An 18,720-nucleotide genomic window follows, 5' to 3' on the forward strand; every position below is an offset into this window, starting at 1 on the left:
ACACTGTGGTAAAACATAGTTGATATGTACACATAAACATTTCAGAAATTAATCAGGACCAGCTGTGCTGGTCTTCAGCTACTATTAGGTTCAGCACGTCATTGCTGTCAGGATTAAATATCTTGAGATGTTATAAAAGAAGTTAAAGAAATGGTACGATTTAATGAATGGCCTGTCTGAAATAAAGAACATTGTTTGTCCTTCTCGCTGTTATTTTTTACAAGCACCTGATGCTCTGAGGCCATCAAGAGTTCCTACAGTGCTTGCAGAATGAGGGGAGTGTGGATGTGGGTGAAATGTGGAGACACTTCTCTCTTGTGGGACAGGAGTCCAAGCTGGGAAGGGCAACTCAGTCTTATTTCTGAGTTTTCCAATTTCTGATCAAGTGGATAAAGCTATAATGTATAAAACTCCTCAGGACTGGCCTTCAGCCAGAGTGTTGGTCATTTGAGGAAGGTGGCAAAAGGGGCTGAGCAGTGACTTTGGGTTATGGGGACAGATAATGGGGGCTAATAATGAAAGAAAAAAAATATATGCAGTGGTTTTGGTGCCATCTTTCTTTTTTTCTTCATGTATCAAGTTTAGATTAAATTAGGTACCACAAAGTAGGAGATAATTTCAAATGCTTTTTTGAGGGATCAAATAGGTGAGGGGAGAAACTTGACAAATATTATACTGAGAGGGAGCATCTCAAAGAAGTCTATCCAAGAGAAGGGCAGATATTGCACATGAATCCTCTGGCCCCAGTCTGAGCTGTGAATGGAGGCCTGAGAAAGAAAGTCAGCAGACAGAAAATTCAGTTTGGGGAGCAGGACAGGGAATTTTATGTCCAAGGGCAAATGAACCAAGAAAATTCATACAAAACCCTTGATAACTTTGTTACATGGTTTAAAGTTACATGCTGTTCAGTGCCTTGCCTGGTGTCCTTTGATGGGTAAAGGCAAGCAGAATGCCTCAAGGGACACTTTATTAAATATCTAGAGTATTAGGAAATCAGCACCATTTATTCATTTTTGACATCTGTATTGTATTATAACATTGGTGTATTGTTACTGGTTTGGTTTCAGGTCAAAGCTATATTGTTTTTTAACTGACTTTCTTTAAAAAGACCCATAAAAATGAGTGCAACATCACATTTAGATTTTAAAAGTATTGAAATGCATTCATTTCTAAAAGTAATTGGTTTTGCCACAACTCCACATCATTCACTCAGAATTGCTGTTTTAGAAAAAAGGTGACACTGTTGGAAATTACAGCAGAAGTATTGTCTAGGCAGAGTTCATTCTAAATGAGAAATTTGTGTGTATGCATTCATGGCAGGGAAGGTCAGTACAAAGAATGATGGTGTTTGTTTTCCAGGGCTGTTATGACTTGGTGACCAGTTTTATGGAGACAAATATGGGAATCATAGCTGGAGTGGCTTTTGGGATTGCATTCTCACAGGTATGTGCATAAACATTCCCCTTCCCCCCTTTTCTTTTCCCCTCTTTTTCTTTACCTGGACTTCAAGGAAGGAAGGATTATGGAAAGGGACTGAACTCAGCATGCTCATTAGTCCTGAGGTCATCTGTTCATTGATTTTCTTTTTTTCAACTTAAATGAAGTTTCTCCTTGGGAATATCAGTTACGGTTGAGCTAATGACTAGCTCAAGGAAAACAACTTGTCCCTGCACTGGGTCAAATAGAGGTTAACCCAATAAAACATTGGCTTAAATGGAGCATAAACGCTAAGAAGACAAATAGTTTATCCATTGTTTGGGTAGGCTTCTATCTTCTAAGTACTCTTATTTGTTCTTAAAGGACTCAAGAATTCAAAGGAGTGCACCCTCAGGCCTCCCCATCCTGGACCTGGGGCTGGAGAGGACACTTTGTGACCAATTTGATTTATTTTCCCTTTAACACTGAACAGGGAGAAATGTTAAGTCTACCAAAATCAGATTGTTAAACCAACTCCTTGTCTGTACCCAAAGGAGTGTGGCATGAGAGCTACAAGAGGAGAGCTAAGCAGATGCTCCATGATGTCCAAACTGCATTTATGTAGACAGGAACTGGGGAAAGTATAACTCTGGTCAGACTGTTCTGATCAAGAAGGGGCAGGAAAACATCTGCATCTTTCAACAAAATGCTTCTACATACTACTCCATGTGTCACAGCAAGAACCCTACTGGAAACATGCAAAACTGAGAGAGAGGGAAATGTGCACAATCAAAACTGTCCCCAAGCCATGCAGAAAATGGCCCCCACATCCTCTCCATCAACATGCACACAGCCTGAGGGAGCCCTAAAATTGTCTGGGCTCAGACTGGCTGAGTGCCCTGCCTTGGGCATGTCTGGGAGCCTGATGCCCTGTGGCCAAGGTGCTGGATGTGAGCAGCCCGTGGTTTGGTGTGGGTGGAAATGTTGGTTCATCTCAACAGCAGCTGCCCAGAGCATGTCAGGGATCCAGAAAAGGTGAACAATCTGGAGCTGTTTGTGCATGGACAAGGGGAGGTCAGGGTTTTTTTAAATAGGTTATTCTAATTCTTGTTGAATGGTGACAGCATTGATATTCTTCTCCAGCCTTGATTATGGTTTCATTGCTGCTATAGGACTCCAGGCTCGGGCTTCAGTTTGGGTTCTAGATAGCCAGAAGGCTGTAAAGCATCTTTTTAAATGCCTCCTGTAAAGCTATCCAAAAGAAAAATGAGACTAGTAGAATTGTAAAATATGCTGCTGAGGGGAAAAAGTCAGGACCAATACTGCCTGAAAGCATTTAATGGGTGTTTCATGGCAGGCTGCAGGCAGCAAGGGCTGCAAGGCATTTTGTCCCTGTGACTGAGGGGAAAAATGAGGTGTGTTTTGGTGTGGTGTTGGCATCTCACACTGCTGCCAGGTGGGGATGTCACTGCCCAGAGCAGACCCTGGGCTGTGGCACTGTGAGCACATGCCCAGCTTGGGGTGTTAGCAGACTTCTAAAAAAGAGAAGAGAGAGGCTGCAGAGGGGGAAAACGCAGCTCTCCCAGGCCCTGAAAAATAGAAGGTGGCCAGTTTTAATTTACTGAGTAATCTGTTTTGCTGGGCCCAATTAGGAACAGTGTTTACAAATTGATTTCAGGTTAAGGTGGCTGGCAGAAATGCCAGGCAGGGCTCCAGCTGCAGGCGAGGTTTTGCTGTTCCTATTGAGAATAGGTTTAATCTAAATAAAAGACAAATTAAATCATGTTGCTCTTCTACAGCAAAGCATGCTCAAGGGCCTTTCCTTCACGAGATTTGTTAGGTGTTGACTAGCATGGGGAATGTGCTGATGCCCAGAAATAGGGAAAGTTGGTGTAATGGCATTGCAAATCTTACAGGCCTGGCACAGACCTCCCCCATCTATAAAAACCACTGTGTTGCTGACCTTGTCTGATCTGCTCCTCGGGTTTGAAATAATAACAACAAAATAAAATTTGATGGTTTTTGGACCTAGATGCCGATGTTCACTTCCAGCTGGAATAATTTCCATTTAGCAGGTGCTCTTCAGAGCAGAAAAATTATTGCTGTGTTGTGCCCAACAGAGAATAAAATTATGCAAACTGCATAGATGATGGAGAGCTGTGCCTAGATAAAACTACAGTGCAGGCATTGGCTGAAGGAATGCAAGAGACACTCTTTGGAGAGGTTTAGAGATTGTCAGTAAGGGAGACTCAGTGCAATGTTCACATGATTCCCTTTGTGCTGAAATCAGGTGCTCTCCATGTGCTCCAAACCAGTTGTTTGGCATGTACAGGTCCCATTGTTCCAAGATAAATTCCCATGTAGCCATGGACCCTCTTTACTGTCAGCATCAGTGTGGGCAGCTCTGCCTGAAGGTGGATTTGGTTCTGGTGCAGAAATCATCCACCCTGTCTGCTCCAGCTCCTCCCTGAGCACAGCGGGGCTGGGACTGGTTCGGGGGTGAGGAATGGGATCCACATCAGCCTCTTAGACTTGAAATCTGGTCTAAGACTGGGCTGTTTCTGAAGGTTAATCACAGTGGATTCAGTGGAGGCAGAGCCTGTGACAGAGGCACACCACAGCACAGGAGGCTGACTCAAATAAGGGACATGTGACACAGACAACTCTCTCTTTTAAAACAGAGCCAGAGAACTTGCACTTTTGGAGATTTGCATTTTGAGAATATGACAAGGTATTGAGCTAAAAAATTATTCCTGTATTCCTGATGGATTAAATTCCCCCTCCCCCAGTTTTGGCTTACCTGATGTGCTGATGAATTCCAAGTTAGTTCAACACATTTCTATTTATAGAAATTCTCCCAAAGAATGAAAATTGATGACAGCACCAAGACCCAAAATAAAATGGGAATTCAAATTGCAATTCAGTTTCTTTCTCTTCAGTATAATAAGGTGTAATAAATATGTCATGCAGAGCAGCTTCCAGTCAGTGGTAACTCCTACATAATAAATGTATTAAAAAGCCAGTTATTATGTGTGCAGGGGGGGTAAGACTGCTACAAAATATGCTGTGGATGGTTTTCAATGGCCAGAACTAAGATGTGCCTGAGATTGCTCCAAGAAACCATGAGAAATTCACTGCATTCTGCTTGCTGGAGTGACCTGTGGCCAGCAGGATGGTAGGTCAGGAGACACACCTGAGGGGTGTGGGTTTCCCACTTGTCTAAACCAAAGAATTTGTCAGCATTTTCAAGTATGACAAGACCACAGTATGGAAAACTCTCTGCTTTCTATATAATAGCTCAGAAGACCAAGATAGTCTTAGGGGGAAAAAAGGGAAGAAAAGAAAAAAGTAAGAGAGAAGACAAATGCAGAACCAAGTCTGACACCTTAGCACTCAAAAATCAAGAGACTAGAATCAAATAAATGAATAAGTGGATAAAAGTTGAGATGGGGCATTTGAGAGGCAATGGGAGTGCAGGGAAATGAATGCAGCTCCCAGCAGCAGTTTCTTTGCAGGAATCCTTTACCACCAATTCTGGTTTTTCAAAGGAGCTGCAGGAACCTGGAGCATAATGGGATAAGGAGCTTCCTCCTGCCTGAAGAGCAGAGGAGGCAAGTGCTGGAACAAATGCAGAGAGCAAGGCAAGGTGCAGAGTGCTGGTTTGTGCTGCAGTCTGGGAGCCTCTAGCCTGACTGAAAAGCAGAGGACTCCAGTTCTGCCTGTAATGAAAGAGCAGAAAATTCAGCAGCTCAGTACAATATTGCCTCTTTTGGGCTGCAGGAGGAGCAGTGCTCTTGTGGTTAAATGAGAAAGTCAACACATCAAAAAGCACATGTTTTTATATGCATTCAAAGCATTTCCAGACTATTTATTATAGCTCTGTTATGTCCTGGTAATACTTAGAAATGCTGAATAAAATGTGTGTGCAATGGCTTGACACGCATGCCATTATTTTTGAAATACAGAGTTAAACACTATGTCATTATAACCCTTTAAATGCCTAAACCAGCCTAAGGTGAGAGCCAAGAATCAATAAATGGGCCAAAGATCATGGAGATAGATTCATGAGTAACCTGCCACTTGTCTTAGCAGTGAGCTGAGTAAAACAAAACACCGTTAAATGCCTGAAGATGCTACAAAGTTTAGACACACTGATTATTAGAGAAGAATCCCTAATTAGACGTATCTGGGGAAGTCTGCTCCAGTTGAAGAGGGAAAGAAAAGCCTGTGGTTTCCTATTTGTAGAGGCTACAGCATCTTTCCCCTTGTAAACCTGATACAAGCACAGATTGTGGTTGAGAAGAAAGTAGCTGTGACCTGAGTGCTTGTGGTGGGGAAAAATAAACAACTGCAATGTACATTCTTGGCCATTGTAGGGGGGAATTGATTTGGATCCGGGCTGGAATTTGCTCAGGGAAAATAGTTTGGATTAAATGCACTGCAAAGTTCATCTTACTTAAAAATGCAGTAAGGCAGAGAGGGAACTTCTGAGTCCAGCCAAGAAAGGTGAAGAGAGACTGAAAGTCACCACAAACACAGAAAAACGACAATGAAGGAGGTGGGACAGGGCCACCCAGAGACACTCACTCTGTTCAGCTTGTCAGAGCATGGAGAAATACATAGCATTGTCCAAAACAGAAATCTCATTCTCCAAAATTCATCTGAGTTAAAGAAACAGTGGATGAGCCAGCTGCAGGAGCGTTTTAAGAATTCCCATTAGTGCAATACAACAGAGTGTCAGGTAACCTGTAGAATGTGGTTGGTTTTCAGCAACACCTTCAGGAATTGATTAAATCATCCTCCCAGAGATGAGCAGAATAGGCAACAAAATGGCTAAAATGTCTTCTTGGGATCAGCTGAGATTTTTCAGAGCTGAGGAAGGTTTCCACCTGTGGCAAGACCACGGTATGGAAATCTCTCTGCTTTCTATATAATAGTTCAGAAGACCAAGATAATCTTAGGGGGAAAAGGGAAGAAAAGAAAAAAGAGAGAAGACAAAAACATATTTTTTTGGCAACCAAAAACACAGCCTCTGGACCCTGGTAGCTCTGGTTAGGGTTAGCCAGTCCGGAAGAGCAGCCAGCCAGTCATAGCTAGGCATGCTCTGGATATGCTCAGGAGTTAATCAATTGACCAACCCCAATGAGAAAAGCGAGGTTGAATTATTTACAGCATATTAACTCTGTTGGCACATGAAGGAAGCACTAAGAAACTGCAGTAGGCAAAACATTGAAAAGACTGAGTGCTTATTGATGAGTGGAAGCCTGGGATCTGTTTTCAATAATCTGAGTGACAGCCAAGGGAATAGTGAATGACTTTTTAAAAAGTTATTTCCAGATTTACAGAGCTGATTTCTACAGTGCTGCATCACTTGTAAAGGAAGCATAACCAGTGTGGGACATCAGGAAGCTTTAACCTGGCACAGTGATAAAGAAGTTAAAGGCACCAGGTCTCAGGGCTGAGGGGTGGTGGTGAGGGATCCACATGGAGGAAGTGAAACACAGCCTGTAACAAGCTGATACCCCCAGCAGTTTATTCATCCACATCTGGCTTGGCCAGACATTGACAACGGGACTAAAAAATCCCAAAAAGTCATGCTGTCTGTCAAATAAATGTCAAAAATCAAGAGGAAGATCTGACAAAGACAGAAAACAGATTTAAATGCTATTTTTCTAATTAGAGCAGTCCTTAAAATAGGGCATAAATAACTCCAGAACATGAGCTACATGTTTACCAATGCTCTGCACTGATGTATTTAACTCAAATTCTGTTCTGTTTAACTCAAATTCTGTTCTGTCTCTGTCCTGTGTGGAACAGTTGATCGGGATGCTGCTGGCATGCTGTCTGTCCCGGTTTATTACTGCTAACCAGTACGAGATGGTGTAACAAGGTGAGCTTTTCCCATTTTCCAGGTGGTAAAGCTATAAAAGCCTTGCTGTGTTGTGGCTGCGCTGCTTCTGCTGAAGACAGTGAGCAAGTTCTCATTCTGAGTTCTCATTCATTCATTCATTCCTTCCGAGCGTGTTCATTGAGAACTAAGCCTTCCCATGGGCTTCTTTGCTTTGGGATTTTCATCCCAATTTTGTGTGTGGTGGGGGGAAAAAACAGAAAGGGTGGTGGGAATGCAGTATTGAATTTTGTCATTTCAGTTTTCTTGGGAAGAGATGTCAGAACTCAGGAAATTCCTCTGGCTGCGCTGGAGGACTCGAGCCTCTGCCCAGGGGGCTCGGAGACCTTGGCACAGAGCCCAAGACCCCTGTGCCTTTGATTTGGCCCTTGGAAAAAACAATACCTATCAGCTATGTTAGACAGTGAGCTTCTGCTCTAAACCAATCTAAAAGCGCCCAGAAGATGGAGGTTAGGAATAAGAAGAAGGAGAAAGGCTGGACATGCCCATATTCCTCCATCTTGCCCCCTGAACCTCTATTCTAAAAATGAAAAAAAAAAAATCTATTTTTCACCCCATGATAAATTCACTATCATTCTACTTAAACTGTCGTGGCTTGTAATTCTTCATATAAGGTGGGTAATTGTTTTTTCCAAGGGCTAAATCAAAGGCACGGAGGTCTTGGGCTCTGTACTAAGGTCTCTGAGCCCCCTGGGCAGGGGCTCAATCCCTCCAGGGCAGCCAGAGGAATTTCTTGGCTTCCAACAAAGAAATTGTTGGAATTTCTTGGGTTCCAACAAGGAAATTGTTAGAATTTCTTGGGTTCCAGCAAAGAAATTGTTGGAATTTCTTGGGTTCCAGCAAATAAATTGTTGGAATTTCTTGGATTCCAGCAAAGAAATTGTTGGAATTTCTTGGATTCCAAAAATGAAATGGTTGGAATTTCTTGGGTTCCAACAAAGAAATTGCGCAAAAACACCTGCTGCGAACACTGATATCAAGCAAAGCGACCCACTTGTTGGTTTGTTGTTTTGTTTTTTGGGTTTTTCTCCATCCTCCCTGCTCTCCAGTCTTTCGAGAAGTGTGGAGTCCAGAGCCTGTGTGAAGACCAGGAGCTGCAGAGCTGGAGAAAGACTGCCATGAATGTTATAGCACACACTGTCTCTCGCACGCACGCACGCACGCACGCACACCCCCACGAGCAAGCCCGTGCGCGCGCACACTCGCACCCACCCCGCTCCCCCAGTGTCCCACGCCTAGTGTCCCATCCTGTGAAGTTCCACGGTGCCACCCGGGGTGTGGCCGGGTCCCCTCGGCCCCCAGAGCCAGCGCCACCCCCGGGGCACGGCACCGTCTCTATGTTCTTGGTCACTCAGTAGTTGCATCGTAAGTTAACAAAGGTAACTCATTAACAGCATTGATCGGGCTGTGCATGTAGTGACTGGAGGGCATAATTAGCCTTTCACCATGGTTAATAAGTGTTGCACACATCCATATAAACCGGTATATGAAATATATATTCTTTTTTTTTTGGTTTTTATCTTAATTTCTTGGTTTGTTTATTGCTTTACTAAGGTTTCCATCCTTTCCCCCCTTCCCCTGCGCCTGTCCCCACTTCTCCCCAAAAAACAAAGGAATCAGTAACATAACATAAAGATACTTGAAAATGATGTTAAAATGTTGTGCTTGAAGGGAACTGTTATTCCTGATGTTCTTCTACATCTTTGATTCTTACTCAGTGTTGTATGCCTAGTGCGTATCCCGGTAGGCTTTGTCTAGTGCATTTTGCCTCGGAACCTGATCCTGTGTAATACTGTTATTAAGCTGTGTTGTTGCTTACTGTGAAGGCAGAAATTTTTGCTCCCTTTATTTTTATGACGTAGCTATGAACTAATTGAACTGTGCTGTACTGCGGCCTTCATACTTTTTTCCTGTTCTTTCTTTTTATTTTCTCTTTCTTCTTTTGCATTGAGGTTGCAGCCACCAAGTACATTGTTGAATCAAATTGAAATAAAAACACACACAGAGACACAAAAAAAAAATCTCAAAAAAAAAAAATAACAGGCATATGAAATATTTTTGGGGGAAAGCAAAAGTTTAAAACCTTTTTAAAAAAAATAGGACTTTTTTAATAATGCCTCTGTCTAGCATGCAAATGAGAATGCATTGATATTGTGAGTATTTGTGATATACGTATTAATAAATGGAACCATTACAGATTTCTAGCTGCTTCTGTCTCATTCTTTAGTTATAAGAAAGCTCTTTTTTTGGGAGGGGGGGGAAGTGAACATGAAACACCTGGGCACAGATTGGCTTGACACGTCTTTATGTGTTTTTTAACAACTAATTTGCTTGTAAAAGAGAAGTGTTATTACCCTGGGAAAAGAAAAAGCAAAAAGTGAAAGAGCTGGAATTGTTTCAAAACTCCTTCTACAGCTGGTTTCACCACGTGACAAATACCCTCTGCTTTGCAAGTTTTCTTCTTGCAATTGTTAAAAATCTGCAGTGTTTAATTATCCCATCCTTAGTGCTGTGAGTGATTTTGGCATTAAGCAGTTCTCTCTTGATTTTGGTGAGAAAGGAGAGAAGAGAGCTTTGGGGTTGAGGGGCAGGCTCGTGGAAAGGCAGGCAGTTATCACTTGAATGAGTGCAATGTCACAGATGTGACAGAAAACCCATGGAAGTTTAAACCTGGAAATTCTGGACCAAGCCCTTAGCTTGGCAGCGTGGACAGAGAAGGAGACTTGAGAAGTCCTGGAGCCTTCTGGCTGTGGGAGCTGTGCAGCTGCTGGAGCCCCAGTCCTTCCTGTGTCTGTCTGTCCCTCCATCAGTGCCAGTGTCCGTGGGGCTGCCCTGCCTGGTGCCTCCAGCATCAGATCCTGGTGAACCTTTGGGTGGTGCTGGCATGGGCAGTGCACTCCCGCCCACAGCTCTGGAAGGGTTCACAGCCACACAGGCAGAACCCTGCCAGCATGTCTTAAAAACCCCAGTAGCTTCTTTAGCTTCATTCAGAGAGCCCTTCCAGAGCAGGAAAAAGAGCTTTACAAATAGAGGAGGAATCTAGTCCCCAAATTTAAATCTGCCCTCAATAAAACATCTGCCATGAAGGAACCAGATATCTTTAGAGGTGGAGATGCCAATGCAGGTCCTGCATCTGTGCTGGGCAGCCGAGCAGGATGGTGCTGGGGACAAAGCCACGGGCAGGTCACAGCACTCCCATTTGCAGTCTCTTCTGAGGCTTCAGAGCAGCCACAGCCCCTTGCTGGTTGCTGGGGCTACGCCGTGCTGGAGCGATGCCCTTCTCCTGCAGGCACAGGATGTTCACAGGGAGATGTTTTTCCATGCCAGAAAGAACTGGCCCACCAGCTGCCCCAGTTTCCCTCCTCTATTCACTGCTGGGCAGGTCTCCCCTTGCCCCTCGGAGGGGAGGGAGGTGGGTGAGGCTGCCCTGCATCCTTCAGGAGTCACCAGTGACCTTCCGGAGCACAAAAGCACCAGCCTCTCCTTGGTTTTCTTTCCCTTTTTTTTGTTTTTCCTTTTCATTTTCCTGAAAGAAAGAGCTGTTTGTGCCAAGAGCTGTTCCTTTTGAAGATGCTGATGTTGGGTGACAGGTCAGCAGGCTCCCAAACGTGCCTGTCCCCATTCAGGAGCGCTGAGCACAGCTCAGCTTTAAGGCGTAAGCGCTGAATTAAATCCATTCAGCAAAGCCCTTCAGTGCGTGGTCAATTGTTTCTCTCAGTGCAGCACCACTCCTGCTTTTATGGGGTAGGTGTGTTAATTGGGCTCTTGGCAGCTTCCCTGAAGAGGATCCGGCTGCTGGAGGAACTGCCAGGGGCTTTCCTGGGGAAATCCCCCTGGCCAGGCTGGGACCACCCAGGCTGCGCTGCCTGGCACCGGCATCCCCCTGGCAGCCCGGGGTGGAGCTGGAGCATCCCCGCTCCCTTCCCTTCCCTTCCCTTCCCCTTCCCCTTCCCCTTCCCCTTCCCCTTCCCTTCCTCCAGGAGGGAGAACTGGGGTTCTGGCTGATGTAGGAAGCACAGCCGGAGCTGCAGAGTGTCAGGACCCAGGACATCCCTCTGGCTGTCCTGAGCAGCCCAGACCCCTGCCAGGGGGCTCAGAGACCCTGGCACAGAGCCCAAAATGCCTGTGGTTTTGATTACGACCCGTGGAGCAAGATACCAACCTTAGATGAAGATCTGGAAGCCATGGCAAATTAAGTAGAATGACAGTGAATTTATCACAAGGTGAAAAATAGATTTTTGGGGGTTTTAGAATGGGGATTCAGAGGGACAAGATGGAGGGATCTGGGCGTGTCCTGCCTTTCTTCTTCTTCTTCTTCTTGGCCTCCATCTTCTGCTGTGATGCTGGCACTTACAGATTGGTTTAGAGTAGAAGCTCACTGTCTAACGTAGGTGATGGGTATTGGAAAGTAATTGTAAACATTGTACATGTAGTTTTTAGTATAAAGACATAACACCACCCTGGGGGCAGGCAGAGTGCCTGGACTGTCTTGCTGAGCAGACCTCAGCTGGACAGGAAAAAGAATTTTATAGATAAGATTCAATAAACAACCTTGAGACTGAGAAACGAAGAGCTCTGACTCCTTCTTCAAGCACTGGGCTGGGAAAAGAGACTTTATAACATTTCTCAGGGTCACTCTGCCCAGCCACAGACCCCGACAGCAGAGAACGGGTCGGTGCCAGGCGGGCACGAACGTGTGGGATTTTCCTTCCAGAGGTGTTTGCTCCAGGGTCCCTCTGTGCCCTCTGTGTGAACTGAATGAGCAGCACAGGAATCTCTCTGCTGCTGCTGTGCTGAGCTGGCTCTGGCTGCTCATCCCTGCCTGAGCAAATTGTGCTGTGCACAATCAGTGAGGCAGCTGGGCCAGGGAAGGGTGGGCAGGTGTGGGAGTGAAAGGAGATGATGGGCAGCCAGATAAGCCCCAGAAGGGGTGGGAGGAATGGCTGGGGGTTGAGGAGAGTGATCATAGAATCATTTAGGGAGAAAAACGCCTCTAAGATCATTCCAACTGTTGCCTCAGCACTGCCAAATCCACCTCAAAATCATGACAACAGATGAAGCAGGACTCTGGGAGGAGGAGGAAAGAGCAGCACCTTTGGTCCTAGTGAGCTGCCAGCTTGGTTTGGCTGTAAGGTGCACCACAGCCTTTGCTGATGTGTGTGCTGTCCTGAGCTGCCTCCCAGGGCTGGTTTCTGCTGAGAAGACAGCCCTGAGCCCTGCTGAGAGCACAGCCTGTTGCTGTGCAGGTGATGTTTCACTGTGTCAGTGAACTGCGGCTGCTCTTGGAGGCCTTGCTGCTGCTGCTGCCATCCTTGGGCAAGCACCACTGCAGAAGAGACTGGCTTTGGTACAGGACTTCAGGCTCCTGCTCCTTGGAGGAGCCAGTGCAGCCCCTAAGATGATTTTGTCTTCTGTGATTCTTCCCTTGACTTTGATGGCTCATTAATATTGAAGATAATTTTAAAGCTAGGAAGGTAATTTACTGCCAGCTCCTTGCATAAAACACGTGGCATCCCACTGGAGGGAAAGGATTGATCAGGATGTCAGACTTCCACCAGGGCTGAGTGAGGCCTGCTTCACTATGAATCTGTATCACAAAAATAAACATCCTCCTAAAGATCCTGCATCCAAAAATAAAGATTTGATGCAGAAATGACACTTCTCTATTTTGTAAGTAAACGTGTTTTGCCCTCCAAATGTGTAAAGTATGGTCAGCTTTCTGCAAGCTGTTTCTGCCAGCTTGGCCTGGTTTTGAAGTAAAAAGCTGTTGCATTTGCCTTTTTCTTGTCACTGCACCTGTTCCTGTTGCAACCAGAAAACATTTTACTCAAAAGTCATTTCAGTTTTGTCCAGTGTGACTGGAGATATTTGGTGTGTGCAAGCTCATGAAAAGCAAGCCATGCTGAGACAGCAAGTCCTCAGCTCTGGAGTCTGTTTTGCTCCCTGGTAGCTGCAGTGTATTTATTTTTGGTGTCTGGAGCTGTCTGTAGATGGCACTGAGGACTTATTTTAGATTGTGGTCCTCCTGTGTGATCAATAACTAGGGAGTGTGTATTACAGACCCAAAATATCCAGGCTGTGGGAATCCACAAAATCAGAGGGTTTTGGGAAAGCTGCAAAAGGCAGGATTTAGAGACAGCAGAACTGTGATTGGAGCTAAGCAGCAGCCATGAGATAGATCAGCAGAAAAATTATCTAAACTGTAGAGAAGCAAGGACAAATAGAACAATGGTCTGTGTATTAATGCTTGTCTAGAAAAGCTTCTTAAGCTACAGAAAAGTTTATCTAGCGAGATATTAGGAAATTTGAAGCTTAATAATGGAGCTCTGTGTGTTGTGTTTTAAGGCTTACAAGCAGGTATTGTATTCAAAATAAGCAAACATTGTTTTAACCAAAGGTATGTGTGTTTATAGTGGTTGGATAGAACTGCTGTCAATGTGATTTTGCTTTGTGTGATTGGTCTAAAAACTTATAAAGTGAGTTGTAACATTAAGTTCTTTGTCTGCTGCCTGGGATGTGAGCTGCTGGCATCTTCCCATTGTCATAACCATGTAATGAGACTGATGCTGGAAAATAAAACAGCTCAAGGCAGTTCCACAGCAGTCCTGTCCTGTTTGTGATTTGTTCATGGACCCCCAGCCAGCAATAGAGGCCAGGTTGGATGAAGCCCTGTGCAGCCTCACCCAAGGGAGGGATGGAACAAGATGAACTTTAAGGTCCTTTCCAATCCAAACCATTCTGTAATTCTGTGATTCTATCCCTGGTGTACTGTGCAGCAGTGCAACTCCAAAAATTCCCGAAGCAGCTACTCAATCACCTGAATGCTATTTTTTATTTGCCATACTTGGCCAAGACTTGCAGAAGCAGTAGATTCCAAGCAACCCCCGAGGTATTCCCAGAATGTTTTCAGAAAGTGCCAAATGACCAACTTTTTGTTAATCTGGCCCTCTCAAAACCTCTCAGGCAGCTGAAAAAAGCCATTTCTGAAAGCCCTATCTGTTTTTAAAATGGAGATGGTTCAACCAAGTTAAAAAACATTAATATTATTAAAACTTTGATTTCCAGAGGGAAAGAGCTTTCTGGCTTGCATATGGAGGGTAGGGTTTGTGTGCTTTATCTTTTTGAGTAGAGAATTAGAAAGTATGATGTGAGAGAAGACTGATGCCCTGCAAAACTGCTGGGGTGGCACGGGAGAAGGAAAAAGAGGAAATAAAATCTTCTCCAGTCAGAGTGGTTGGAATTGGGAAGTAGCTCAGTCTGATGGTGAGTCTGACAGCAGCTCCAAGGTCAGTGGGCTCAGCAGCTCAGCTCTGCAGCAGCTCAGCTCTCAGGGGTCTGAGGTCTGGTCTGGAGGGGATTGTTGCCTGCCAAGACACCTCTTACATCCCCTGGGTGCTGAGAGCAGCCTTTTGTGGAGTCTGTAGGTGTCAGACAGCTAGAAACTACTGCAATGCACACCCAGGGAAATTCACAGCCAGCAGCAGCCCACGGCACCTCCTGAGGCTTTGCAGGAGCCTCTGGACCCCCAGAGTAGGCGCTTTCCTACTCTGCCTCCCACAGGCTGAATGCACTTCTGTGGGGTTTGCTTTTAATGTAGTGTCTGTAAGTCATTGCTTCCTCAACAGAACTGCAAGGACTTGGTCAGGGCTTGTGTTGATATTTTGGTATCTTCAGCCATGTAGTTATCTGTAAATAAAGAAATGACAATCTGGATTTTTCTTCATCTTGGAGTGCGGTGTGACCCAAAGATCAGGTGAATGAGTTTTCCTCCCAAGTACAGAAGTGGGAGCACTGGTGCAGGGTTGTTGCTGCGTGCTTCTCCCTTTGCTGTGTGCTGCTCCTTTTGGCGTGCATTCCTGGTGCTGGCAGGGCCAGGGATTGCCCTTTTCCTGCAGGGGAGCTGGAATTCAGCTCTGGAGGGAACCTGCCTCAGCCTTGGCATTCCCTCTGCCCTGCCAGAGCAGAATTCTCTGCCAGAATCGATGCTGTGCCTTGGGGGAGTGCAGAAAACAAGTCTTCACCTGCTTGGTGGCAGCAGGAAGGTGAAAGACCCAGAAAATCCTGGCCAGCACCAGAGCAGGCTGGAGCACTGAGCTGAGCACAGGCTGGCATGGTCCACTGGTCTTTGTAGTGCTGGGGTTCCTCCCCATGCTCGTCTGGATAATCTAGCTGTTCCCAGCTCCTCTGGACTGTGCATTAAGCGTTACAATATGAGAGGGAAATCAAACACAATCAAAATTATCTCTATGAGACCCATTCAATAAAATAGTTATTGGCAATTAGCACGGATTTTTTTATAAAGAAGTAATTAGCCCTCCTGCCCTGAGCATTAATGAATGCTTTTCATTGCACCCCAAGGGGTAGTCAACCCCATAATAATCCACTTCAACACAAATGTTGTTATAAAACAACATTGTTTGACAACAGAGGCAGCAGGACAGTCACAAACAGGAGGCAAGCCTGCTCTAGTGAGCACTGGTTGCATAAAAATGAAAGATCATTAATAATTTGCTTGGATTGGTGCTGCAGACTTGTCTTCTTACCTGTGAAGGAGATGAAGCCGCTGATACAAAAAGCAGGATCTCATTTCCCTGGCTCAGAGCTGAGAAAGCCAATGGAGATGCAGCAGTGCTGGCCACAACATTGTGTTGGTGGTGCCTGCAGAGCCTGGCAGGGGGGAACAGGACCTGTCTGTGTGGTGCTCTGGAGGTGATGATTCCATGGTCTGGAGGTGGTGATTTGGTGTGACCACAGGGGTGTTCACAGGGGTCTTAAGATGAGGGAAGAGACGAGGATCTGACTCCAAGTTTCAGAAGGCTTGATTTATTATTTCATGATATGTATTATATTAAAATTATACTAAAAGAATAGAAGAAAGGATTTCATCAGAAGGCTAGGTAAGAATAGAAAAGGAAGAATGATAACAAACGCTTGTGTCTCAGAGAGTTCAAGCAAGCTCAGTGTGATTGGCCATTAATTAGAAACAACCACATGAGGCCAATCACAGATCCACCTGTTGCATTCCACAGCAATAATCATTGTTTACATTTTGTTCCTGAGGCCTCTCAGCTTCTCAGGGGAAAAACTCCTAAGGAAAGGATTTTTCAGAAAATGTGTCTGTGACAGGAGGTCTAATTAAGGAGGCCAACAGCACATTTGCACACTGCTGGAAAAACCTTCCTTGCCCACACTCCCTCTGCTGTTGCACCCTTATTTTCTGGGGAGCCCATTCTCACTCCAGAACTAAAAAATGCCTCCAGCCTCTCCTCCTTCCCAGCTATCCCTGTGCTCTCATGGGAAGCAATGATAGCCTACCCCATGGATGAGGAGTGCTTGGAGATGGTGCCACACCCTTGGGACAACGTGGGACCCTGGAGACAGGGGTGACACTAGAGTGAGAGGGGTGACACTGGATTCAGGACTGATGTGGAGCCAGGGGTGACATTGGAGCCAGCGATGACACTGGAGCCAGCAGTGACACTGGAGCTGGGGGTGACACTGGAGTCAAGGGTGGCCCTGTTGTCAGGAGTGACACTGTTGTCAGGGGTTACACTGGAGTCAGAGGTGGCACTGGAGCCACCTCTGGAATGACCAGGAATGACACTGGAGTCAGGGATGACACTGGAATTAGGGGTGACACTGTCGTCACGGGTGACACTGGAGTCAGGGGTGACATTGGAGTCACAAGTGACACTGGAGCCAGGGGTGACACTGGAGCCAGAGGTGACACTGGGGCCCGGGGTGACACTGGGGCCCGGGGTGGCACTGGGGCCCGGGGTGACACTGGAGCCAGGGGTGACACTGGGGCCTGGGGTGACAGCCATCTCTGGAGCCAGCCCAGGCTGTCCCTGGTGACTCTGCCCAGCCCCTCAGTGCTGGGCACACCTTGGCTGCTGCTCCCACCCCGTGCAGAGACAGGAGCCCCTCGGGTGAGCAGGAATTGAGCATTGCTCATCCTGAGCTGCCTGCAGCCACGGGGAGGGATCAGAGCACATCTCCCTGGATATGTCGGGGGAATTCAGTCACACCAAGGAGCTCAGGCTGTAGGGGTCAGGGTAGAAACTCAACAATCCTTGTGGGTCCCTTCCAGCTTGGAATATTCCATGAGAAAAAAAAAAAAGAGATAAGATTACTAGGCAGTGTGGAGGCTGCTGGGATCAGCGCAATGAGCACAGAGCTGCATTAGGCTTGCTTTAGGCAATCTCAGCTTTGGCATTTCATAGATGATGGGTGCCTAATTTCACAGCTGTAAGCTTCTTTGAGCACACATTTGTTTTGATGTAATTACTTCACTTCAAAAACAAAATACAGGGGGGAAAATATTTTTTTTTTTCATGTGGAACCGTAACCATCCTCTGAGGCACCCTTAGCAGGGCTGCAAACCCTGCATCAGCCCTTCAGTGCCTGTCTCACCAGCTCTTTATGGGGTGGGACATGGGACTGCTCAGCTCCTGGCCAAAAGGAAAAGCTGCCTGGGCTGTGGAGTCGTGGGGATTAAAGGGAAATGCTCCCACAGAGCTCCCTGGGGAGGCTGGTTTCCATGCTGTGTCATGATTTTAGTATAAAGAGAAAAAAAGGCCCCTCAGTTTAATACTCACTAGAGTTTTATTCTCTGTTATTGTTGGAAAGGCTGGCAGACCTCTAGGGAAAGCTTTACAAGGGGGAAAACCTGATTTTTTTCCAATGTATAAGTTTCCAGAACTTCAACAAGCTGCAATTAGCTTTGAAACATTGAACTAGGAATCACTTAACTGCCTCATTTAAAGTATCAGTGGTCAAAGATTACATTTTTTTGGTAATACAATGATATTTTAAATTAAAGCAACTGTATTTGCAGTTTTTGCTTTTTAGAGATTTGTCCCTATTTTGCGTTGTTTTTTTTCATTTTTTTTTAAACAAACAAAAGAGATGAAGACTTGATTTTACTGGAGAACCAAGGAAGCCCAGGGCCAGGTCTCCTATGGATTCATACAGCACTGGGGTCCATATTTTCCCTCATCCATTTCCCTGCAATACTAGGAAGGGAAAATTTTTGCAGGAATAGTTGAAGCTTGAAAAATGGAATTATCCTTTAATGCCATCACAGCAACAGTGCCAAGAAATACCAACTGCTTGTATCTGCACCAGGACAGGTCAGACTCTGGGACATAAAGGCTGCTACAAGCTCAGAACCAGGGGAGTTAGAGGGTGAGTGTGTTTGGTGTCAGTGGGAGCTGTGACCTGGTGCACAGGGGCACTCACTGGAGTGGGAGATGCTCACCAACCCTCCCTAGAGATTACCTGCCCCACAAACCCCCATTCATACAGCACCTACGGACCCTATCCCAGATCAAAAGCAAATTCTGGGTGGCTGTGACCCACAGGCTGCACTGAGCACCCCTGGGCAGGGCTCTCAG

General features: G+C 45.7%; 1 protein-coding gene across 1 annotated transcript in view; it reads left to right on the forward strand.

Moving 5' to 3' along the window:
• Positions 1-9,522, forward strand: part of TSPAN7 (tetraspanin 7) — a 90,706-nt gene extending 81,184 nt beyond the window's left edge. Inside the window, exons 6-8 of the mRNA XM_058043943.1 lie at positions 1,360-1,443; positions 7,234-7,306; positions 8,374-9,522. Coding sequence (XP_057899926.1) covers positions 1,360-1,443; positions 7,234-7,302 — 153 coding nt within the window. The 3' untranslated portion in view covers positions 7,303-7,306; positions 8,374-9,522. The remainder of the gene's footprint in view (positions 1-1,359; positions 1,444-7,233; positions 7,307-8,373) is intronic.
• The last annotated feature ends 9,198 nt before the right edge of the window (positions 9,523-18,720 follow it).

The sequence above is a fragment of the Melospiza georgiana genome, chromosome 2, assembly GCF_028018845.1.
Source record: "Melospiza georgiana isolate bMelGeo1 chromosome 2, bMelGeo1.pri, whole genome shotgun sequence".
Taxonomy (NCBI): Eukaryota; Metazoa; Chordata; class Aves; order Passeriformes; family Passerellidae; genus Melospiza; species Melospiza georgiana.